This window comes from Gigantopelta aegis, chromosome 10 (genome assembly GCF_016097555.1).
Source record: "Gigantopelta aegis isolate Gae_Host chromosome 10, Gae_host_genome, whole genome shotgun sequence".
Classification (NCBI taxonomy): domain Eukaryota; kingdom Metazoa; phylum Mollusca; class Gastropoda; order Neomphalida; family Peltospiridae; genus Gigantopelta; species Gigantopelta aegis.
Window position 1 is genome coordinate 69829890 of NC_054708.1, and position 26774 is coordinate 69856663.

Genomic DNA, 26774 nt, shown 5'->3' on the forward strand with positions numbered 1-26774 from the left:
TTATCTTACAACAAGTTGTTTTAAAACATTGTACACATTTTTAAACAACGAGTTGTAAGATAAATGGTATCTAAAGGACACAAATGTAGTATTCTATTTCATACATAGCCTCAAAAATCAGGTTTTAAACAAATTTAAATGTTTTTTCCAACTAAATTCGATTTAGCTTGTAGCTAACTTGTGCATCACAGACTAATCAGTCTCAGGTCAATGAAACTTGGTTCATAGTCGCACCTATGAATGTTCATCAAAGTGCACCAAAAATGTTTATGGTAGGCGAAACATTTAATTCTGCATAATTCTTGTTATTCCTAATTCTAGCTTGGTTCACAGTGTTCAACTAGATCCATTTTTAACCAAGTGTCTGTATTGTTTCAGTAACCAAGTGTCTATATTATTTCAGTGAAGTGTCTGTATTGTTTCAGTAACCAAGTGTCTATATTATTTCAGTGAAGTGTCTGTATTATTTCAGTGAAGTGTCTGTATTATTTCAGTGAAGCGTCTGTATTATTTCAGTGAAGCGTCTTGTGTTATTTCATTGAAGTGTCTATTATTTCAGTGAAGTGTCTGTATTATTTCAGTGAAGTGTCTGTATTATTTCAGTAACCAAGTGTCTGTATTATTTCAGTGAAGCGTCTATATTATTTCAGTGAAGTGTCTGTATTATTTCAGTGAAGTGTCTGTGTTATTTCAGTAACCAAGTGTCTGTATTATTTCAGTGAAGCGTCTATATTATTTCAGTGAAGTGTCTGTATTATTTCAGTGAAGTGTCTGTATTATTTCAGTGAAGTGTCTGTGTTATTTCAGTAACCAAGTGTGTATTATTTCAGTGAAGCGTCCACGTATCGCGGTGAAGCCGCCGGAGAAGATGCATGTGTACACGGGTCTGATCTTCCTGTTGACGTGCCAGGCCACGGGCATGCCACCCCCGCGTGTCCAGTGGTACAAAGACGGAGTCCAGATGAGCAGTGACAATCCACGCATTTCTGTATTATCATCAGGTACACACGAAATAACCAGGCTTTAAAAGTGTCATCCATAATTTGTTATTTTGTTCTCTAGATGCTAAGAATTTGCATTTGAGGTCAAGTGATGATAAAACCTATACAAGAAAGCATGTCACCTCACCCACCAAAATACTGAAAACTGGGGGTGGGGGTATGTGTGTTTAAACTGTAGGTTGTACAATTTATAGACATGCATTATTTTCCAGGTTAGGGTGTGCTTACTTAAGACGATGTCAGTTGTTAAAAAAATTCACAACTTTCACGCTAAAGTGCTGTTTTGCAACAAAAATAACAGTACTATTAATCAAATTACAGTAGCTTGTCCCTCTCCCCCAATTCAAATATCCTTCCAACTAGTCCGATAAGATATTTCAATAGTTTGATATATTATCTTCAGGAGACTTAGTATGACAGTTGTTTATAATATTAACTTAAGAAGACTTAGTATGACAATTATTTGCTATATTAACTTCAGGAGACTTAGTATGACAGTTATTTGCTATATTAACTTCAGGAGACTTAGTATGACAGTTATTTGTTGTATTAACTACAGGAGACTTAGTATGACAGTTATTTGTTGTATTAACTTCAGGAGACTTTGTATAACAGTTATTTGTTGTATTAACTTCAAGTGACTTAGTATGACAGTTATTTGTTGTATTAACTACAGGAGACTTAGTATGACAGTTATTTGTTGTATTAACTACAGGAGACTTAGTATGACAGTTATTTGTTGTATTAACTTCAGGAGACTTTGTATAACAGTTATTTGTTGTATTAACTTCAAGAGACTTAGTATGACAGTTATTTGTTGTATTAACTTCAGGAGACTTTGTATAGCAGTTATTTGTTGTATTAACTTCAGGAGACTTAGTATGACAGTTATTTGTTGTATTAACTACAGGAGACTTAGTATGACAGTTATTTGTTGTATTAACTTCAGGAGACTTTGTATAACAGTTATTTGTTGTATTAACTTCAAGAGACTTAGTATGACAGTTATTTGTTGTATTAACTTCAAGAGACTTAGTATGACAGTTATTTGTTGTATTAACTTCAGGAGACTTACTGTAACTGTTATTTGTTGTCTTAACTTCAGGAGACTTACTGTAACTGGTATTTGTTGTCTTAACTTCAGGAGACTTACTGTAACTGTTATTTGTTGTATTAACTGCAGGAGACGTACTGTGTTTGTTATTTGTTGTCTTAACTTCAGGAGACCTACTGTAACTGTTATTTGTTGTATTAACTTCAGGAGAGTTACTGTGTTTGTTATTTGTTGTCTTAACTTCAGGAGACCTACTGTAACTGTTATTTGTTGTATTAACTTCAGGAGACTTACTGTAACTGTTATTTGTTGTATTAACTTCAGGAGACTTACTGTGTTTGTTATTTGTTGTCTTAACTTCAGGAGACTTACTGTAACTGTCATTTGTTGTCTTAACTTCGGGAGACTTACTGTAACTGTTATTTGTTGTATTAACTTCAGGAGACTCGCTGTGTTTGTTATTTGTTGTCTTAACTTCAGGAGACTTACTGTAACTGTTATTTGTTGTATTAACTTCAGGAGACTTACTGGTGACACTAGCACGGAAGTCTGACACAGGTTTGTACACGTGTGAAGTAATCAACGAGGAAGGGATCGACATGGCCAGCTCGTATGTGATGGTGGCAGGTACGATACGTTGATTTGTTATACATGTACATTTACAAAACCTATTGTGTCATATCATCAGGTACACAAACAATAACCCGGCTCGTATGTGATGGTTACAGGTAGGATACATTTATTTGTAATTTATTATTTACAAAACTTCATTTCTGATGTTGGCAGTTAGGAAACATTAATTGGTTATTTGTTATCAAAAAAATAAGAGATTTTGGTATTTGAGACAAAACCTATCTTGTTAAAGTGTAAAATTACTTACTTTAGTAGTAAAAGTACCACCGTTTGTTCCATATTGTGTGAAATTGTACATCACATTTTTCACATGTATGTTTAAAATTATTCAGGATTTCAAAAATACTTCCTGACTAATATATAAATAGATAACAGACCTTATAATTATTGTTTGCATGAAAACATGATGACTGAATCTCTTTGACATGCATATAGTACAAGCATTGTACAATCATGGGCATATACTGGGGAAGAGAGCAATTCTGTATAACACAAACACTTTATACATGTATTATATACAACAACAAAGCAATATGTAATCTTGCTCAGCATTCTAGGGTCATTATTTAAAGTTACTTCTCAATATTTTCTTGACACCAACAGAATATTGGGACGGGACGTAGCCCAGTGGTAAAGCGTTCACTTGATGCGTAGTCGGTCTAGGATCAATCCCTGTCGGTGGACCCATTGGGCTATTTCTCATTCCCGCCAGTGCTCCACAACTGGTGTAACAAAGGCCGTGGTATGTACTATCCTGTCTGTGGGATGGTGCATATAAAAGATCCATTGCTGCTAATCGAAAAGAGTAGTCCTTGAAGTGGCGACAGCGGGTTTCCTCTCTCAGTATCTGTGTGGTCCTTAACCACATGTCTGACACCATATAACCATAAATAAAATGTGTTGAGTGCGTCGTTAAATAAAACATTTCCTTCCTTCCTTCCAACAGAATATTCGTCTGGCTGTAAGGACGGGTCGACCGAGGGTCTCCACCTCCACCGCGACATCCATGCGTGTGCCGGGAAGTGGAAGGGTCATGTCAGGCACGGCAAGGCGCTCTGTCGGAGGGGCTGGAGGGTGTGCAACCCCAGAGATCGGTCAATCCTCAGGGAGGTCACCTGGTTGGACATCTTTGACCTCGAGGGATGTTATGCTTACAACGCAGCAAACAGCAGAGGACGGTGTAAAAAGTAGGACTGGAAATTGTTTTACTAGTTGGAAAATGAGATTATATATATCAATACATTTTTAAAAAGTAAAACAATGAGAATTAGAGTGTACAAAAAATGTGAAATCAAAGTGACAAAACATTGTATTGGTGTTGAAATTGTATGTATTTAGTGCCATAGCTTTGGGGAGGAGGTTGCTTGCCTACAATTAGCCTTTTTGTAGCTGGAGACTAAATATTTATTTAATATATAGAAGATCTTTTGTAGATTTGAAAGGTATCAGTTTTTCTGGTTAAAGGGCCAATTCCCTGTCGCCAACTCCTATGAACCTGATACTATATGACTGTTTTCTTTCGGTGTTTTGAGGGGGAGGGTTAGTGTTTGTAGAATGTCTTGATATTGTCACTTAAATTTATGTCAAATACTATTTACTAGAAGAATGTTTTGATTAATATGATCAAAAGTATTCAAAAGTAAAAATAAATTAGATGTCGATAGACAGCATTTTAATATTTTACCTGTGTTTGATACCCGATTGCTGATGTATTGTACTTGCTATGATGTTGTTACATTTAGCCAGTCATTACATTTAGTCACTTAATCATCCATCAGTCAGTCAGGTTGTCAGTCAGTCAGTCAGTCAGTCATTAATTCTTGGTCAGTCAGTGGTCAGTCAGTCAGTCGGTTGGTCAGTCAGTTGGTTAGTAAGTTGGTTGGTCGATCGGTCAGTCAGTCAGTCAGTCAGTCAGTCAGTCAATCAGTAAGTCAGTCAGTAAGTCAGTTAGTTGGTCAGTCAGTCAGTCATCCATCCATCCATTTACTTATTCATTCATTTCATTCATTTCATTCATCCATTCATCTATTCATTCATTTATTTATCCATTCACTTATTCATTCATTCATTTGTAGTATTTCTTATTTTACTTGCTAGGTGCACCAAGGGTAAGATGGCCGGTATAGGTCAGCACTGTGGATTCCTGCGGTACTCGCAGACTTCGTGTCTGTCTCAAGGCCGGATTGACGCGTACCACCCTAAGAACAAAACGGCCTGTGTGTTCCAGGACGGTCACATCTCGGGGGTGGTCTGCTGCAAGAAGAAGAAGAAGAATAAGAGTATGTTTTTCATAATCATCTTTTTATTGGCCTTAATTTTAAAAAACATATTTCCCTTTTTTTATTGTTGTCTTCTGCAAGAAGAAGAATAAGAGTAGGTTCTTCATTTTTTATTGGCAGGCAGTAATTAATTTTTTATTTTATTTTAAACCCTTTTTTCTTGTCATCTACTGCAAGAAGAATAAGAGTAAGCTCTTCATAATAATCATCTTTTATTGGCTGTAATTTTAAATTATTACCATCTGCTGCAAGAAGAAGAATAGTAGGTTCATAATAATCATCTTTTTTTGGCAGTAATCTAAATATATATATACATTAAGCTCTTTTTTATTGTCAGCATGTTTGATCTTTATTTTATTATGTTTTTGGGTTTGGTTTTTTAATATGACTGTGTACATGTATAATTACCACAATATTTCCTGCCCATTATCAAAAACTTAGGAGATATGAAATCTTGTTAAATCCAGTAGCAAACAGGTATTACTTAGAAGTACTTTCAGAAGGCTTATTCAATTAAAAACTAATATGTTTTGGTACAAAATTATGAAACTTTGATCAGACACATAAAATATTTTCAAGTGTTCCATTTTCTCTTCATTCCCTTTCAGTACTGCTATATACATGTACTTAATACTTTAATATCTTTTATTTAAATTATTTGATTTAGGCAGGGCAAAGAAATGTAGCCCAGATTGTGAGAATGGTGGCGAGTGTGTTGCCCCTAACCGCTGTCACTGTACTATTGGCTACAAGGGAGCTCGCTGTCAGAACCGTGAGTATTACAGAATGAGATTACACTGAAATTATCATTAATATTAATTAACTCTTAGCTTTACTCTGAATTTTTACCGAATCAGAATTACACTGAAATTAGCAATAATTCTCAGCTTAACTTTGAATTACTACAGAATCAGAATCAGTGGAGAATGCCCCAAAACTTCCCCAACAGATCTCGCTCCCTTTGCAAGCTTGATTATTTGTCTTCGACAAAATCAAATGGCCCTTTTAATTTTTTTGTGGACTCCATTTACAAAATTCTGGATGCACCGCAGGAATTTCATTGAATTAGTATTAATATTACACTTAAATTTACTGTATGAACTATTACAAGTTTGCTCATTATCAAAATTGTAAGTATTACAGATTCAGAATTAAACTGAACTTAGCATCCATATTAACTAATATATATGCAGGGTTTTATTTCTAACATTTGACTTGATGCCCATGTCTTTGACTTGAGAAATTTTAGTGTCAAAGAAGAGGGAATTTTCAGTTCCTTTTAAAAGCTAAGTTAGAATTTAAAGGAGTAATACTATACATGTACTTGTATTTGTTCATATTATTTTGATTATGAAATGTTAAGGGAGAGGCAAAGGGTGTTGGTCAAATGTTTTGAAAATTTGTCTTTATATACTGTTCAAAATAATATGGGGATATTCCCTTTCAAATATCAATAATTATGGAATGAAATGAGATATAAAACTCAAAATAAGTGCACGATGTGCGTTAATGTTCACACTGAAAGAGCATGAAAAAATGCACCGATTGTTTTGATCACGAAGCATGCACATGATGTTGCAAAGGGTGCGATTTAAAATTGAACAGTTAGTTTGGGCACATGTTGTGTGCACACTGTGGCAATATTCTTTCAAATTTATAACAAATTAACCCATGAGATCTTCATATAGATATTGCTTGTTGATTATCCTGATATGTTAGAAGGCAGAAATAAATATTGTTAAAGCCAAAATAACATGTATATATATTTTAAGATGGAAACAGTTGTATTATATTTTGATAGACATTTTTAAAATGTAGAATGTTTAAAATCTTTAGAATAAGAACTTACAATTATTGGTCGATATTACTGGTTATTACAATAGCTACATAATAAAAAATTAAAATGTTCCATAAAAGATATTTATACTGTTTTAAAAGAATGTCCATGCTGAGTATTAACATGATTATTTGGTTTGGTACATCTGAATATTCGCCTCGAAACAAGTCGGGCCGAATTTATGTAGCCTGTTTTTCTTGTATGCATGTTTTTAAGCATTGTAAATGTATGTAACTGCATGTGTGTAAGACATAAACATGTGTTTAAGCATTGTAAATGTATGTAACTGCTTGCGTGTAAGTCATAAACAGGTGTTTAAGCATTGTAAATGTATGTAACTGCATGCATGTAAGACATAAACAGGTGTTTAAGCATTGTAAATGTATGTAACAGCATGCGTGTAAGACATAAACAGGTGTTTAAGCATTGTAAATGTATGTAACTGCATGCGTGTAAGACATAAACAGGTGTTTAAGCATTGTAAATGTATGTAACTGCATGCATGTAAGACATAAACAGGCTTTGTAAATTTGGCCTGTCATGTCGGAGGAAAAGAACACACAAACGCAAATTGTATTCCACAATATTTAATTACTTAATACACATAATTGATTTTTGTATTTCATGTACATACTTGCTAATCTTTTTACAGCTATCTGCACACCCAGTTGTGGCAGCAAAGGAGTTTGTATCCGCCCCAACAAGTGCAAATGTTCGGCTGGCTATGGGGGGCGGTACTGTCGACGAAAAGTGCTCAAGTGCAAGAAGGCGTGTTTGAATGGCGGGCGCTGTGTGCGAGGAAAGTGTCGCTGTCGGTCATCTCACTGGGGCAGTTCCTGTCAGTATTGTAAGTATCACTGGTGGAAATACACATTCAGTAAGCTTTGTTTTAGTCTTATTCAACTTGTCGTACCAGCACAACAACCATGCTATATGGTCTGCCCATGCACGGGTGTAGGCTACATTATACATCCGGCAAGGGAGATAATTCTGCAGTGTAGGTTTATGACTCGGGGTCATATAGCATTGTTGTTGTGCTAGTACAAGATAAGTATGAATAATAATGAAAATTAAAAACAAATTTTCTAAATAACTGACCAATTAAGGCAATGTCACATGATACAAGTGCCTCCAATGGCAATAAGACAAACATTACGACTTCATGGGCTGTTTTCATATGAGGCGCTCATATTGAGTGTGATTGCCTTTTGTATTTAATGCTTGGGTGGTATGAATTTAATTTTGTTTTAATGTGCATTTGTTATTTAAATGAAATTTAACTTTGTGTATTGTGCGTTTCCTGTGATCAAAAAGGCTGTGTTAGTCAGAAACATCTTACAATGGAAGCAAATTTGGGACAGTCCTTTTAAGAAATGGACATCGCTGTTAATGAATTCTCAAAAATGGAACTGGTAAAAAAAACAAAAGGACAAAAATTACTTTTTTAAAATTATGATTAGAAAAGTGAGTCATAGTGATGTTTATATGTTATTTTTAGTAATAATAATAAACTCTTTTGTAAGAGTGGTGTGTGCATCTTTTATTCTTTTGATAATTTATTATTGGTCATAATAATATCACCAACTTATACAGTAGCTTAAATGTAATTTCTGCAGTTGTTGTCAGGTTTACATAAACCTGTTCTTTAAATGTTTGATTATAATGGAAAAATGCTTGATTTCAGTGTTGCAGCATATACTGCTGTCAAGACTGAACAGGACGGAAAGGTGAAAGGAGATCTGAGAACGAGAGAACACCAAACTACACTGCCAGATGAATAAAAAACATTGTGCTGTGGTGTTGGAGAATGACAGACAGCCTACTGCTGCTGCTGACACTGCAGTTTTAGTCCCTTCAGATTCACTAGGAACAGTAAAGCTCACAAAACTGTGTTGAGCTGAACAGTGATGTGTCCAGTTCCTGTAGGAAGGATGGACACACGATGTGACACATTTGTGACAGTCCCTTCATCCCTCCATCTGTGTTGGAGCATGAACCTCGTTTGTGATTAGTATATAAACCTTGATGTGTTGTGGAATACTGACATCTGACCTCTTGAAGAAAAATAGCATAGCTGTGTTTGAGCGGAAGTGCATTATGGATAGATACCAGTATAGTTCAGACGTGGGTTGTAAAACTGATGTGCATATAGCCAAGTGGGAGATAAGGTTATATTCATATAAATGGATTTTAGATTGATATGTGTATAGTTTATGTCTTGGTTATATGCATATTAATGGATTCTAGATTGATATGTGTATAGTTTATGGCTTGGTTATATGCATATAAATGGATTCTAGATTGATATGGCTTAAACAAGAAGGAGATGATTTCCCAAAACACATCACGTATGCTGCAGTGTTTATTGTGAAATGTAGTTTATATATTATTGTTAATGTTTATGTCACACCTTACATAACAGCATCGTGTTTACTAATAGGTTATTAGTGTGTTTACCGTGTATAATTTTTCACATATTCATTGTATCATACACATTTCTTCACCAGCTTTTCCTCCCAAGATCTAGATAGATAAATGGGTACACTTTCTGCAATGTGTTATAAAAACCCTAATAAAACAATAGTCTTATACAAAAAAATAGCTACAGTATTACAGATAGTAATTCTGAAGAAACATTATTTCACACAGGAAATAATATTTCTTGTAGCCATTTTTCAAATATGTAGAATACATGTATTTCATTGAAAGTGGTTAAAAGTGGCTAATTAAAAAAATAAAAATATATATATATATATATATATATTAGCCAAATGCTAAATATTGTAGTCACTTTGTATAAAAATTAGCAACATGCTAATTTGGCAGTGGGTAGGGCGAGTCCTGTAGATGGAAGTCAGCATAATGCTTAAGAAAACAGTAGAATCCTCAAAAGTTTTTAGGACTCTACTTCAATTTTTAAAAGTATAAGTAGCATGTTGTTAGATCTCGGCTGTTTGGGAGCCATAATGGAAACAGTAATATGTTAGTCATGGTTCTCATCATCTTTGGACAGATATGATTCTGCTATTACATGTATTAGGCTTTTAAATCTGTTCTGTGTTTCATGGATCAGTATGTTTTAAAGTGACAGACCCTCGTTTTTAAATCTGTTCTGTGTTTCATGGATCAGTATGTTTTAAAGTGACAGACCCTCGTTTTTAAACAACAGAACATGTTTTTCACTATTAGAGCCATTTTTATACGGCCATCTATGATGGGTCGTATTATGGTATGGCATTGTCCATCCGTACGTACATAGGTCCATCCGTTAACTTTTTCTTGTCCGGACCATATCTTGCATACAGATGCATATAGATGCATACAGGACCATCAAACAACATATAGGAACAACTTGGGATGGTGTTTGGTCCAAAACAAACTGTTCATCCATCCCATTGCAAAAATTTCACATAATTAGACTTGAATCATACCCGTAACATATTCATTAATATAGATAGTGGTTTTCGTGATGGGCGTATCATGTGCCTCACCGGTACTCTTTGTTGATATTTAAAATCCATTTCCATACATGCGAAGTGTTTCTGGTCATCCTGGTGTTTGTAATTCTAAAAATGCACATACCTCTGAGAAGTAACAGTTATTGAGACAAGCTTGTCCAATTTTAGAGGGTATTTCCCCATTTAAACGTCAAAGACTATTGTTTCACTCTACTGTAACTTTATCCAGATGTGTTACAGGTTGGTAGATTAACCAAACTTACTGTCTTATTTTCACGGGTTCAAACTAGGGTCTACAACTTTAAAACTGATTGGCTGATGTGGCAGTATGTTTATAGGGTGATAACCTCTTAATGAAATTAGCCACAGACAGGGTTAATTTTAATTTTGACCTGTCACACTGTTAAAGCTATTATCTCTCCCCCACCCCACCTTCTGAATATGAAGCACTTTTTTTTACTGACATTTCAGGGTTTTTCTATTAAAATAAAGCTAGTAAAGAAGTAGCATCTGTATATAAAAAAAAAACCTGGCCTCTGAGATTTTAACATTTGCATAACCTATTTATGGGTTATGCAAAATTAAAATATGGTAACCAATTTCCTTTTTTGCTCAACTTGTCTCGTCCATATAAGGAAGGAAGGAAGGAAATGTTTTATTTAACGATGCACTCAACACATTTTATTTACAGTTATATGGCGTCAGACATATGGTTAAGGACCACAGATATTGAGAGAGGAAACCCGCTTTCGCCACTTCATGGGCTACTTTTATTCGATTAGCAGCAAGGAATCTTTTATATGCACCATCCCATAGGCAGGATAGTACATACCATGGTCTTTGTTACACCAGTTGAGGAGCACTGGCTGGAACAAGAAATAGCCCAATGGGGATCGATCCCAGACTGACCACGCATCAAGCAAACACTTTACCACTGGGCTACCTCCTGCCCATCGTTCATACAGGGAACAATGCTTAAACTTCAAAGGGAACCACTGTCTATGTAGAGGATTTCCCAAATTTAAGGCGTGAACCAAAAATAGGTTAGGCCTGAAAAACAATAAAATGAAAATCAGTAAAGAAAGAATCCTAAAACCTAGTGTAACTGCAGCATTTGTACACAATAACTTGTGTTTAATGGTGTGTGCTTACAACAAAAGTAGATGCTGTATAATATTTGTTGCAGATCTGTACATAGGAAGCCATATTTATATGTAGAATATTTCTTGTTTGTGTTTGTACAACATAATAATGTATGTTTAATTTTTATGTTGAGAATTTTGCTGACAACTTAATTTTAACTTGAAGTAATAATAAAACTCAATATTGCAATAGTATAAAATATTTCTAAACTTTGTTTATATATAAACAGCTTTTATACCCATATATTTACTGTATAACAGCACTGAATTTAAAATATTTTTATAGAGAACTTTAAAATTAATGTTTGTATCTGCTAATGACTTAGAACACATTTCACATAAAATATTTAGCAGATAGTCTAATGTTGTTTATTAATTACAGTGAAAGTTGTGAAATTTTGTCCAGTTTTAATTACAGTAAATTATTGCATAATATTATTTCATTGCTGTCATAATGTATGATTGTCATTTCTGACATACTGTGAAAGGTTGTGGTGCCAGAAACATTTAACAAGTTTGTTTAATGAAATAAAAGTAGAAAACAATTTTTTTAAAACAATGAAATATTGATGTGCAAACTATATTCCTAATAAAGATAATGTTGAGAATAAGACCATATTTTGAAGGGAAACCCATGTAAAAGAAAAATAATAAGAAGAAGTAAAATAAATCAAAACAAAACACTATTTTATTCTGTGCACTACATTGATACAAAAGCAAATACTATTTCTTTATGGGAACTAGATTTATAGAAGAATCACACATCATGGAAACCATTTCCTGTCTTGAATGGAGGAGTCGGTGAAAGTCGACACCTGCATCCATGACAGGCGTGTGCTACAACAGCTTGTTCTGAATGTGCACGATTAAAACCTATGACCTCATCTGACCTGATCATGGAAAAAAAGTTAAATTGAATGATCTATTCCAAATACTTGAATATAAAATACACTCCACACTGCAGCTTTAACAGACATATAACACTGTATTAACACAATACTAACAAATATTGAATTTGTTCCATTTTGTCCTAAATATATTCTGTACCATACATCATGAATAGTGGCCAGTGACTAATTTAGAAATCGGGAGCAATGTCACAAAACATCGTAAGTTTAAGTCTGCGACTAGAAGTTATTTCGGCCATATGTTTATATGTGTTCAGCATCTATTTCACGCAGAACATTACATCATTACAGACAATGGAACATTTTAAGGACAAAAGAAATTGAAATAAGTATATTTCAAACTACAGTAGAATCTTGTTGGGTCGAACTCGTAATGGTCAAATCTACTGCAATGCTCAAACCAAAAACGAAGTCCAGAGTTACACTTACTCGTTGTTGACAGAATGTTTAAGTCGAACTACCGATGGGTCGGAACACTTTCTCAAGCACTGACGGGGTTCGAGCCAACGAGATTCAACTGTATTTTTGTTTTACTATTACAGCAAAACTCCTCTAAACCGGACACCCTTGTGACCAAGTAAAAAGTCCAGTATTAAGAGGTATCTGGTTTAGAGAGGTTCTCTTCTGTACAGATATTTAAAAAGGGACCATGAAAAACTTCCAGTTTTGAGGGAATTCCGGTTTTGAGAGGTTTGACTATAGTAGTAATATTCCTACTAAGAATTGTGGTTTAGTCATAAATTTACATTTACGTGCAAAACTAGGCTTACGATGTTTTGTGAAATTGGGCTCTGTACTTTAACCAGTAATACTTTTGGTATCAATACTGTATTGTTGCTAATAGATTATCGTGTATTAAACTACCTCATGCTTACATGTATGCAAAACTACTGTCCTGATTGAGTATACAAAATGGGAATATTTGTCAAGACTATTTTGTGTAAAACTCAAGTACCGGTATGTTTATGTACGCCGACAAATTTTATTCTAGATATATTAGTACTAGAATTGTACTATAAAATATCTGTGGGTAACAACTTTACGCAGTGGTAGCTGGGCCTGTGAAGAATACTAATGAACAGTATGTAAAAATGTAGTTCTAGATGTATTAGTACTAGAATTGTACTATAAAACATTGGTGGGCAACAACGTTACGCAGTGCTAACTGGGCCTGTGAAGAATACTAAATGAAACAGAGTGTAAGAATGTAATGATAGATACTTGTCTTAATTATTGAAATCATGTCAGTTTAAAATTACTCAAAATTCTGGCAGAAATCAAAAGAATAGGTGTAGAGTTGTTAGTTGTTAAGGGTTATTATTTCGATCAATGTTGTTTGTATATTTTGTTATGGTGTAAATAATACTTTGTTCATAGTTGAAGGCTTGTTTTGTTGTTTATTCACACTAGTTGTTAAAGGCATATTGTCACAGACCACTGACCTATTTAATGGTCCAACAAAGTACTACCTGAACAAAAATAATTTTATTTGTCCCTAAATGTACTTTATTCAACCATCTTCATAATGATATTTTGTGAAAATAATTGAATTATGGCAATGGTCCATAATTCAAAAACTAAAATTATTGAGAGGGCCGACATGGATTTCGCTCCATCATGGTTCAGTTAAAGTGATGCAATAGCTAGATTTGGTTTCCAACAATTAATGTAATTTTTAGTTATTATTCATTTTTAGAGAAATAAGGTCCTTAAATCCGTGACAGTATGCCTTTAACACATACATGTAGGTATTACTTTTCAGCAGCAGCAATGTTGAAAAGTTTAAATTTGTGTTTGGCTCAGTTAAGTTTCAGTCTTTACATGCGTGCTTACGCAGAATTTACACACAGGGGTCTAGACTGTTAAGAACAAAGTTGATGGTGTACTCGAGTCATGCTCCCTGAATTTATTTATTTTTAAATGTGCTCAAGTAGGGGTGAAGGAGTTAAACAGCTGACCCCACCCCCACAAACCCCTAGTTAATTTAGCTCCATTTCTCACAAATTATAATCCCTAGACAATGAAACTTAGTTGATAGATGTGCCTATGATTATATGTTCATCTCGCTGCATGTTAAACATTTGTAATTTATTAAATTGTAATTTTAATTAAAAACATTTAGTGTTAAGCTTAGTGTTAAGTTTTCACGTTTAGCTCTATTTCTCACAAACTACATGTATGTATCCTAGATAATGAAACTTGCATTTATAAATATTCATCACTGCATTTTTTTAAGGTTAAATTTATTATAATATTTTACTATATACTTGGCATTTCCAGTAAAAAGTAAAAAGTGCTATTCTTACTTTTGCTTTTACATAAGTGCCACAAAGCATCTTTGAAAAACCCTATGCTACACATTCCAAACATTTAAAATAAGGATGACATGTTATTCATACCTGATGTCATTCTTGGTAATTTTCTGTACATCATTACATGGCTGTAGTTAGAAACTTTCATTTCAACTTATTTCTGTGTTTATATCCAATTAAAGTTCAAACATGCTGTCCTGGGCACAGATCAGCTATCTGGACTGTCTGTCCATGTCATCTGATATTTGACTACACCTTGGCAAAAAACCCAACAATTGTCTGGATTTAACTTTATAAAGTTAACTTTTAAGTTAATTTTTATATATTATTATTATTCAATTTTTATATATTATTATTATTCAATTTTTTAACACTTTTTTTTGTTTTTGTTTTGTTTTGAGAACTAGATTATTACCTACTGAACTGTACATTATAAAAAAATGTTTAATAATAATACACAAAATAATCATTTTTGTTTAAATTGATTTTTTTTTAAAACATACTAAATAAGGTTATGGTACCATAAGCAAACCATTTAATTCCATGCAATTCTTGCCGATTTTACACCCAGTTATGAATATGACCCTGGACAAACATTTCAGAAAAACGTCTAATGATGTAGGATGGTAGTTTCATCTCGGTACACCAATTTAATTACACTAGTTAGTATCTTTGTATTTTCCAATCATAGGTAGAATATCTCTGGTTTGGTAATAACATACACATGTAACTCATATGAGAGGACCATGTATCGCAGGAAGGTGTTGGTCATGATTGATCTGTTGTGAGGAAATAAAAGGTGTTTTTTTAACGACATTACTACAGCACATTAATTAATCATCAGCTATTGGATGTCAAACATTTGGTAATTCTGATATGTAGTCATCAGAGAAAACCCGCTACATTTTTCCTAAAGCAGCAAGGGATCTTTTATATGCATTTTACAACATACAGAAAAGCACATGCCACGGCCTTTGTTCAGTTATGGTGTACTGGTTGGAATGGGAAAAAACAATCAGCTGAATGGATCCACAGAGGTGGTTTGATACTGTGATGCAAGCACCTTAACAGACTGAGCTAAATCCCTCTCTCCCACACACACACCCCCCCCCCCCCCCCCCCCCGAATAAAGCTTAAAATTATGTTTTTCTTTGCATTCCAGTCAGTATTTCAAAAGGGATGCTATGTAAAAGACTATAACTCGTAACCATCTAATTCTTTATTTTAAGAGTAATCACATTTAGTAAATGTCTAATTTACAGACACAATGTACAGGTATCTATTAACAAACACACAATAAGCAATAACAAAATATACCTGTAAAAGACAAAAATATATTTGAAAAGAAAATGGTGATTAATTCTTACTAAAACTGAATTTTAAGTATTTACTTGGATAACAATTGTTTTTTTAATTATTACAGTAAAAATAAATAAATAAAATGTTATCACATGTATATGAATTAAAATTAGTAATTAAAATTAATAAAATAATAACAGCAAAGTAAAACTATTTACAATAACGTGGTTAAAAAAGTATGGTAATTAGTCAAAGCAATCACAAATATAACAAGTAAAAGCGTGTACAGTCAAATATGTAGTACTACTTGAAATTAACAAAATAAAACTTCAAAACAATGCTTACTGTTCGTGAAAGGTAGTATAGTTTTGTAGTTTACTTACATTCATTCCATAAACATTTTAATTAAAATGCAGGTAATCACATAAATGTAGTATTATCTATTTCTATAACTACTGTGGATTCTATTTAAAACATTAATTTACATATTATATGCAGTTAATAAGAACTTTAGTTTTGATTATAATTTATATTTATATAAAATAAAATTTTATATAGTATATGCACTTAATACATTTTCTGTGAATTTATTGATTATTATTTATATTTATATGAAATAAAAAAATTTACATAGTATATGCACTTAATACATTTTCTATGAATCTATTGATTATAATTTATATTTATATAAAATAATTTTTTTACATAGTATATGCACTCGATACATTTTCTAAGAATCTATTCTTAATTTATGATTCATACTTTAAAACAAAATACATATTCAAGACCTCGAAAAAAAGGAGTTGAGCTTTAAAACGAAAATTTCATTAAATACCATAACTAGAGCTGGGTGATATTATCATATATACCGTTAAGTATCGATATGTTGTCAATACCAATTTACTGTACAGAGCAAATTTCATTAAATACCGTAACTAGAGCTGGGTGATATTATCATATATACCGTTGAGTATCGATATGTTGTCAATACCAATTTACTGTACAGAGCAAATTTCAAAATACCGAAATGTTTAACGCCATTTAGTATAGCACTAACAATACATCTGACAAATGCAAAAAATGGGTTGGGTATAAATCAGACGAGAGCCGTGTGTATGGAATTTAATTTTATTTAGATGAAATTAGTGGGTGAGACTTAAATAGGCATGTGTTTAAAGCTGAGTATACGAAAATATCGCTCGATATCGATGTTGGTGTTGGTATTGTGTCAATACTGAATATTGTACTGATACCAAAGTAAATCACCCAAAAGATACTGATACCGAACCTCAGATTTCAATACCGCCTAGCTCTAACGATAACACTGGGATAAAATGTATTTGACATTATATAATAAAAAGCTTAAAATACAAATACATAATACATATTACACTAAATAATCAATGGCATAAAATTAACAACAATAAAAAGACAATATTATAAAATAATTAACAGTATAAAATATACGAAAATAACATTCATCACATTAATTATTAAATTAAATAACAGTACAGCAATAAAAATTGTTTATAATAATCGCATTAAATGTACAATACCCTACAAGAATATAATGCACATTGTGGTAATAAAAGACTTACCATATTAAATAGATAATAGTCACTGGGATAAACATTTGTATTTTATTTTTATTTTTTATTTTAGTACAGCTTAAAGTAACCGATCCTACTTTTAAAACATTACTGCATATTTTTCACTATTAGAGCAGTTTTAAAATAATTAAAATTAGACATTACTTAAATTTAATTGTTTAGAATATCCATTTTCCTACATCCGAACTGTTTCTGGTCATTCTGGTGTTTGTAATACCACGAAATACAGTTTTCATAATTCTAAAAATCCACATACTTCTGAGAAGTAACAGTTAAAGGCATACTGTCACAGATTTAAGGACCTTATTTCTCCAAAAGTGGATAATAAATGAAAATTACATCAATGTTTAGAAACCAAATCTGGCTATTGACTCACCTTAACTAAACCATGATGGAGTGAAATCCATGTCAATCATCTTGGCAATATTAAGTTTTAAATTATGGACCATTGCCATAATTCATTTATTTTTTACAAAATATCATTAATATGTGGAGCATGGTGGTTACATAGATTGTTGAATAAAGTACATTTAGGGACAAATGAAATACATATGTTTTACATAATACTTTGTTAGACCATTTAAAAGGTCAGTGGTCTGTGACAATATGCCTTTAAAGAGACTACTGGTAGCTCAAAGTCTATTTTTAGAAGGTATTTCCCCCATTTCAACATCACAGACTAATGTTTCACTCTATTGCAACTTTATCCAGATGTGTTACAGGTTTGTGGATTAATTTAATGTAAGTGTCTATTTTCAAAGGTTCAAACTAAGATCTGCTACTTTAAAGTATAAAATGTAAATTTTTGACAAAAATAAAATAAAAATAAAATTTGAATTAAATATTGCAATGCACAATTCATTACACATTGTTACATTTCAATCAATATATATGCCTATACACGTTTTTTAATGTTTGTGCAAAATGTTTTTCATCAAGGGTAATGGAAATGTTTACACTGAATTAGTTTTAGCCAATCAACATCTGAGATAATACTTTGTGTTTTTTTGTTATTCCAATGGTGTCGTTAAACAAAACAAACATTAAAGTTAACTTCTTGTCACATTATGGAATGTCTTGCTTAAGAATCCTGATATATATTAATGGATAAAATAATTTAAAAAAGAAAAAAAAAAAAGCACATTGGGCCTAGATATTAAAAAAAAAAAATCCAAAATTGGTCATCAATGGGAAAATGTCCATAGAAACATAATGACTAATAATTAGCATAGCACAAGAAGCAGTGGCTGTCTCATTTTTAACTTGTGTAACATTAGTAACCTCCATCTGGTTCTCCCCTTACAAAGATTTCTTTTTTTTCAGTCTGGGAATCTTTTTCCATTTCCTCTGTGACATTTTTGTCCACTTCATTCTGGGCATCTTCTTCCATTCTGTTATATGAAGGTTGTCCAGCTCCGCCTGCTACCTGGCATCCTGGTCCAGTTGATCCTTGTGATCCTTGAGATCCTGATCCAGTTCCTGTTTGTGATCCTGATCCAGTTCCTGATTGTGATCCTGATCCAGTTCCTGATTGTGATCCTGATCCAGTTCCTGTTTGTGATCCTGATCCAGTTACTGATTGTGATCCGGATCCACCCTCGGCTTGTGATTCGGATCCACCCTTGGCTCGAGATCCAGCTTCCTCTTCTGAGGATTCCTCAGCCTGCGATCTACTTTGTAAAACATTTTTGAAGTCATCCAGCCCAATCTCATGGATAGTGTATGGAACCTCCATCCACTTCTTGTACATCTTCGGCATGCCGTCTGCATCAATCACAGACAGGTACTTGATGCCAAGCGACGGGAATGACACGCCCTGGTAGATGAACATCACTCCCCAGAGACTGTGACATTTCCGGCACCGGATCTTGCCCGTGATGCGGATTCCATCGAAAGGTTTCTTCTGGTTCTTGTCGGGCATTATCTGCACCTTGGCATTGAAGTCATCTCCAATCACCACGTGGTGTGTCTTATTGATGGTGCGCAGGTCGGTGCTGGCGGTGCAGTACTGTCGGCAGCGACTGCAAACAAGTGTGAACTCGCCGCCCGTCTTTCTGTTGGTGAGATGGCGACGCACTTCTTCCTTGATGTCTTCTTTCATCAGCGATTCCTGTTGCATGTTTAAAATCCTTTCCTGGTATTTCTTTCTCTCCATGCTCTTGACGGTAACAATCGCCTTTTCCATCATGATGCCACGGGCAATGTTCAACATCTCCTTCTGGCGAATTTTGCTGCTTCCCAGGAGAACTGATGTTCCACCAGCTTTACGACTTCGCCCTACAGTGAAAAGGAAACACACAGAAAGGTTTAGATAAATATCGGACAAATGTATTAAAAATGACATAACAAACAACACAGCAAAGTTTTAAGTGATATAAAATATATCAGAAATAGAAATGTGAGATCATGCTTAAATAGCAATAATATTAGTTAAATATATCAGAAATAAAACTGTATGGTCAACTTTAAAAGCAAACTAATTATGTTGTTATCAGACCCATTTTTAATCAGTGGGTTCATCAAATTGTTTTGTTTTTTAATTTGATTAGAACAGAACAAAACAAAACAAAATGACTCGAGTCCATTCACAGGACTCAAGTACCCGTGCAAGGAAGAGCACTCTAATTTAGTTATATTCTGGACGTCATTTTGCCATATGCTTGCCTCTGGTTACATTATAGGGCTATCAGACATGAAGGGAACACAAAAGTAGAATGTGTGGAATGCAATACAATGACATGATTTGGCATCCATGTTCAGCGCTGGAATTAAGATGCATAATGCTATTTTACTTTGTTCCTTTGTCTCATTATCATCTAGTCAAGTGTTAGGTACTCGGGTCCAGGTCGAGTTTCACCCTCGAGTACTCGAGTCCAATATTTTGGACTCGTGGAGGCCCTATGAAACAGTTAGCTAGTACAATATTTTGGACTCGTGGAGGCCCTATGAAACAGTTAGCTAGTACAATATTTTGGACTCGTGGAGGCCCTATGAAACAGTTAGCTAGTACCCTATGAAACAGTTAGCTAGTACGATATTTTGGACTCGTGGAGGCCCTATGAAACAGTTAACTAGTACAATATTTTGGACTCGTGGAGGCCCTATGAAACAGTTGGCTAGTACGATATTTTGGACTCGTGGAGGCCCTATGAAACAGTTGGCTAGTACGATATTTTGGACTTGTGGAGGCCCTATGAAACAGCTGGCTAGTACGATATTTTGGACTCGTGGAGGCCCTATGAAACAGTTAGCTAGTACGATATTTTGGACTCGTGGAGGCCCTATGAAACAGTTAGCTAGTACGATATTTTGGACTCGTGGAGGCCCTATGAAATAGTTAGCTAGTACAATATTTTGGACTCGTGGAGGCCCTATGAAACAGTTAGTTAGTACAATTTTTATGAGATGGTATGTGTTATGTGGCAATAATATTATGAATGCTGAATATTCATCAAACCAACATTATTTGTATCTCAGGCCCCATTTGTTGTCAAACTTTACTGGAATTTATTTGGATTTCTTAAACGTTTTTACACCATTAACATCCACATTCATTGTGGATTTTTTTTTTAATGATGTATTAAAGTGTTTTTAAAGTTTTTAAACACTATGACATATTTTTCACAATTAAAGCCGTTTTTGATCATTTAAATTAGAAGTACATGTACTTAGCTTTTATGAATTAGAATATTAATTTTCCTACATTTGAAGTGGTTCTGGTCATCCAGGGTTTTTTAATACCCAAAATGCAATTTTCATAATTCTAAAAACGCACGTTCATCTGAGAAATAATGGTTATCGAGACAAGCTCTAGTTATTTTTAAATGGTATTTCCCTGTTTAAACATCATAGACTTTAGCTTTTCTTTGTTATAACCTTATTCAAATGTGTGTTGCAGGTGTGTAGATTAACCAAATTTAGTGTCCATTTTTACAGGTTCAAACTTTGGTCTGTGCCTTTTAGTGGTTGAATAATTCAGAATTTCATGCCAGTAAAGAATTTTTCTAACGTTGCCTGAATGTTGGATGATGGACTATAGTCCGTCCCACGGGGAACACATTTTTTCATACTATGAAATTTACTACAAGTTATTTATTTTTAAGCCGATTGTTTTCTAAATTAAACACAAAAATAGTCTATTTTTGTTATTCCCAAAACACTTTTATTTTTATTTTTACATCAAACCAAACTGGAAATGTTTTTTTAACGATTGACATTTCAGGAACCTTCATTCCCAGGTCTCCATCATAATATGATTCCTTCAAGTAAAGTTTCTTAACAAATACATGTACCTTGTTCATATTACAGCTGAAATCTATTTATTATTATTATTATTAGATACAAAAAAGCTTTGTTACCTCTGGTTTGTATTGTTGAGATTTCATTGCCAACATGGTTGTACTTTAGTATAATGTTGCATTCTGGGATATCCAGTCCTTCCTCTGCCACTGATGTTGCAACAATAAGTTTAATCGACCCAGATTTAAACTTGCTAATAATTGTTTCTTGGTCATTCTGTGTCATTCCTGAAATTAATATTAATAAAAATTGTCAAAAAGATATTTTGTGGAGACAAAATGATAAAATGTGATGTGGATTCCAAAATAAGATTTTAACAAAAGAGAATCTGAAGCCATGATTTTGACCATGGTGATATTTTCATTTATGATTATGGATCAATTTGCAATTGCTTAAAACATATTTTGGTTTCTTTTGAATGTCTCAGTTTATATTGTAAGTTTTTATCCTGTAACTTACCCATAATATCCATGTGATAAACCCATGTGATACATAGAGGATAATAAATGAGTTACCAGTTATTATCAAATTTATGTCCCGTGAAATAATTTTCAGTTGTCACGAGTTTTATTTCACGAGGGACATAAATTTGACAACTGGTACCGAGTTTGTTATTCTATTTATTACCTCAGCTATTTTTTCTCTAAAATCATTTATTTTCGACACACATGCACGTACATGCATAGAAACGATGTAAACCACTTTATACACTGTTCTGAGTATTGCTATAGCTTTGTATATTAACCATGTTCATATATAATTGTCAAAAACAAAAGTTCTCTTTAGTAGGGTACAAAATCTATAATGAATTGCATTAAAATGACATTTTGTTACAAATTTAACACCAAAAACAGAGAGCCGTAAATGCAAACTAAAGTCTAAAGGTTAAGTACCTCCTTCCTCCTCATGAGCTCCAGATCCTGTAAAAGGTGTGGCATTCAATCTCTTCAACATGTCACTGACCTCATCAGTGCTGAACCAGTTGGTAAGAGCGTAGCAAGTGGCACGAGTTCGGACAAATATTATTCCCCTGCCATCTTCTCCTTTCTCTTTCAGCAACGTTTCCAGCGTACTCGCCAAGATAGTCAGGTTTGGGTTGGGGTTATTTCCATTTTTTTGCAACTTCATCAGATTTTTTTTTAATTCTAAAACCAAAACACAATTTTTTTTTTTTTTATTACATACCAAAATTTGGTTCTTATTCCAACATTTCTTACTTTATGTATTAGTCAATGAACACCGAAATATGTCCCAGACCCTGAGTCATAACGGGTAGAGCAAAGTGAGCACAAATACAGTTGTGAATCCAATGAGATCGTGCTGGGATTGCACATCCCCCTAACTTTGAAATGCCAAGACATTTTTTATATGCATCATCAAACAGACAGGATAGCACATGCCACAGCCTTTGATATATCAGTCTTTGTGCTCTGGCTAGAATGAAAAACATGCTCAATGGGCCCACCGATGGGGATCGATCCTAGACCAACTGCACATCATTTTTTACCACTGGGTTACCAGATAAATAATGCATGTGAGTATACCTTTGAATAATGTAGGTGCCCTTTTTAAACATTACAACCCCTCCCTATAAAAAACCTGCATCTGTTCCTAAAATGGTAACTTTCTACATCAGAGAGGAGGGACATGTACCCCAGTGGCAAAGCGCCCACCAGATACAAGGTCTGTCTAGGATCGATCCTCGTCAGTGGGCCCATTGATCTGCTTCTCGTTCCAGCCAGTGCTCCACAAATGATGTAACAAAGGCTATGGTATGTACTGTCTTGTCAGTGGGATGGTGTATACAACAGATCCCTTGTTGCTAATTGGAAGATTAGCACATGGAGTGGCGCCAGTGGGTTTACTGGTACTTTGTGATTATCTGTGTGGTCCTTAACCATATGTTCGAAGGAAGGAAATATTTTTTAACGATGCCTCAACACATTTTATTTACAGTTATATGGCGTCGGACATATGGTTAAGGACCACACAGATATTGAGAGGGGAAACCGGCTGTCGCCACTTCATGGGCTACTCTTTTCGATTAGCAGCAATAGACAGGATAGCACATACCACGGCCTTTGATGTACCAGTTGTGGTGTACTGGTTGGAACGAGAAATAGCTGTTGCCACTTCATGGGCTACTGGTACTCTTTTTGATTAGCAGCAAGGGATCTTTTATATGCACCATCCCACAGACAGGATAGTACATACCATGGCCTTTGTTACACTAGTTGTGGAGCAACGAGAAATGGCCCAGTGGGTCCACCGACGGGGATTGATCTAAGATCGACCACGCATCAAGCGAACACTTTACCACTGGGCTATGTACCGCCACCCCCCCATATGTTCAATGCCATATAGCCATAATTAAAATGTGCTGAGTGCGTCATTATATATACTATCTTTATTACAACAGGTAAACTATAAAATAGAAACTATGTATGGTGCAATGCAATTCAGCTACAATGTTAAATTACCTTTAAACATTTCAAGGAGTTGATTCTCTTTTGGCAGATGGGTGTGATCAAAACAGACATGAAATTTCTTGGTCAGATAATCAAGGACATCTCGAATATGGACTATGTCGTGGATCTCCAGAGCTTCATTGTAAACCTGTACGAAAATTACAATCATGGGGATAAAGACTATGTAAGTTATACTCTGTATGGTACCAACCTCCATTTTAAGTGGGGGTTTTGTGAATAATTTGTTTGGCTTGACATAAAGCAAAGGAAATGTGTTTTGGAAATTACAAATGTTCTATTTTAATGTGAATTTGTAGGCTAATAACAATGTTGGTTAAGATATAGATTAAACACCAATACTGAATCATAGAGAAGACTTTGTTACCTGTTCAAGAAGTTCAAAATTAAATTTTATCCATTGGTTTATCCTACTATATTTGACAGACAGAAAGACAGACAGACAGACAGACTGATTAACAGGCAAACAGCAGCAAAGTAGTTGCTATTTTAGTTCAACAAATATTTTATCCAATAAACCAAACATATTGGAATATTGATGTAAAAAATTCTAAACTATAATAAATTATTTAGTCATTTTAAACACCTTTAAAAATAAATAATGAAAACTTACAATTAAACTCTCAGCTAAACTGAAAATAATCCGAGCCATTTTTTCCTTTTCAGCATTTTTAGTTTCATGTTTTTCAGTTGTTATTGCCAATCTGGCTCTATTTCGCAACTGGACAGCCCACTGACCATAGGCCTGGCAATTCCTGTCGTTTGGAAGGGACATCAGAAGTCTGTCAATGCTTCGGTCATCCAAATCTAAACAAAAACAGATTAATCAAATAAAACTAAATGTTAGTCCAAGATCGCATGTGTAGTAGTGTGTATGTTAATAATGAAAAGTCCGCGTTTTAGTACAGCCATTGTTGGTTCGAGTTTTATGTTACTATCAGAGTTGTCTCCCTTGGTGGATATAAGTATGTAATTGACTAATGAAGAAATGTAGTCATTCACTCAAAATAGTAGTGTTATTACAGCTTGAAAACAGATAAATCCATTTTGATTAGTATGTAAATACATTTGTTTTTTAAATTCCATTCGGTTAGGAGGAATTAAAAATTCCAAACATTTTCACAAGCATTTCCTCACCCTTTTTCAAAGTGTATGTAGGGCTCTAAATTAAGGCATGTCCACTTGCCCAGGATGAGTGATTTTGAGAGTAGCACAAGCGATTGCTTCTAACAACTAGTTCAGGTCAATTTTTAGTCAAACGGTTTTACGTGCACATTCAGAGCAAGCTATTGTAGCACTAGCAGTCCGACTGGAGTCGGTAACAGGTGCTATGGAATTTGGAATGTCCCGCAGGATTAATGCCAACAGGAAAAGCCACGCAATTTGAATGAAGGAAATTGACCACATTTTTTAACGGTCCACCGAATTGAAAAAGGAGAGCTATGTATGTTTTTGAAACTAGTATGCTGAGAGTAGCTCATTATTGGGACCTAGTTGGTGTTGAGGTGTCTCCCTAGGTTGCCCATAGTGACCCTTAGAAGTGTCAGGGCCCAATTTCACAAAACATCATAAGCCAAGTTTTGCATGTAAACGTAAATCTACAACTAAACCACAATTCTTATTACTGTTATAGTTCAACAAATATAGTTTGAAGAACACATATTTCATTTTCTTTTGTCCTAAAAATACTCCAACTTCCGTAATGATGTAATGTTCTGCGTGAAATAGACGCCAAACACGTGTAAACGCATGACCGGTATAACTGCTAGTAGCAGATGGAAACTTACGATATTTAGTGAAATGGGCCACTGATCTATTCAGATCATACAACTAGTCCCACTGGACAAGTCAATTAAGCATCAACTTAAATATTGCTTGACTTTTTTAGCGGAAAAGGAGTCACATGTCTTACAGACCAAGTGTTACGTAGCATTTACTCTTCAAGCATACAGTTTGAAAACTCGTGAAATTTTTTTAAATTGTGACTGGTCCCTTATATGAAAAGAAATATTCAAAACTGCAATCACCACAACAATTGTATTTAAAAATATGTAACTCAAAGTTTCCCCAGTTAAAATTTTTTTTTACAAAATTGTTTTGTTTAACGACACCACTAGAGCACATTGATTTATTAATCATTGGCTATTAGATGTCAAACATATGGTCGTTTTGACAGTTGTAGAGATGAAACCCACTACGTTTTTCCATTAGTAGCAAGGGATCTTTTATATTTTCTCCAGTTAAAGATTATAAATAATAAATGTAGCAGTTTATAGACACATCATAAGATACAGCACACGTACTACCAAATTTATCCTCTGTCTTAGAATGTACACTTTTCCCCAACAAAACCAGTGGCCAAGTCATTTGGGGAAGTGTGTATCAAGTCCTGTGCTAGTAACTTTAAAAGAGTAACTTATGTAGTAGCAGCAGATTGTGTATGGCTGTAAATTAGG

At 34.1% G+C, this 26774-nt stretch overlaps 2 protein-coding genes across 6 annotated transcripts in view; one reads left to right on the plus strand and one right to left on the minus strand.

Moving 5' to 3' along the window:
* The window catches only part of LOC121384521 (hemicentin-1-like), a 106176-nt gene extending 96203 nt beyond the window's left edge, over positions 1-9973 (plus strand). For all 5 annotated transcript variants that reach the window (XM_041514946.1, XM_041514944.1, XM_041514945.1 and 2 more), the window contains 7 exons: positions 831-1001; positions 2575-2682; positions 3635-3875; positions 4786-4967; positions 5635-5739; positions 7457-7651; positions 8489-9973. In XM_041514946.1, coding sequence (XP_041370880.1) covers positions 831-1001; positions 2575-2682; positions 3635-3875; positions 4786-4967; positions 5635-5739; positions 7457-7651; positions 8489-8535 — 1049 coding nt within the window. In that variant the 3' untranslated portion in view covers positions 8536-9973. The remainder of the gene's footprint in view (positions 1-830; positions 1002-2574; positions 2683-3634; positions 3876-4785; positions 4968-5634; positions 5740-7456; positions 7652-8488) is intronic.
* Positions 9974-17753: 7780 nt separating this feature from the next.
* Positions 17754-26774, minus strand: part of LOC121384536 (probable ATP-dependent RNA helicase DHX58) — a 34549-nt gene continuing 25528 nt past the window's right edge. Inside the window, exons 13-17 of the mRNA XM_041514967.1 lie at positions 24932-25125; positions 24313-24448; positions 22726-22977; positions 21892-22059; positions 17754-19810 (exon numbers count right to left, since the gene is read on the minus strand). Coding sequence (XP_041370901.1) covers positions 18807-19810; positions 21892-22059; positions 22726-22977; positions 24313-24448; positions 24932-25125 — 1754 coding nt within the window. The 3' untranslated portion in view covers positions 17754-18806. The remainder of the gene's footprint in view (positions 19811-21891; positions 22060-22725; positions 22978-24312; positions 24449-24931; positions 25126-26774) is intronic.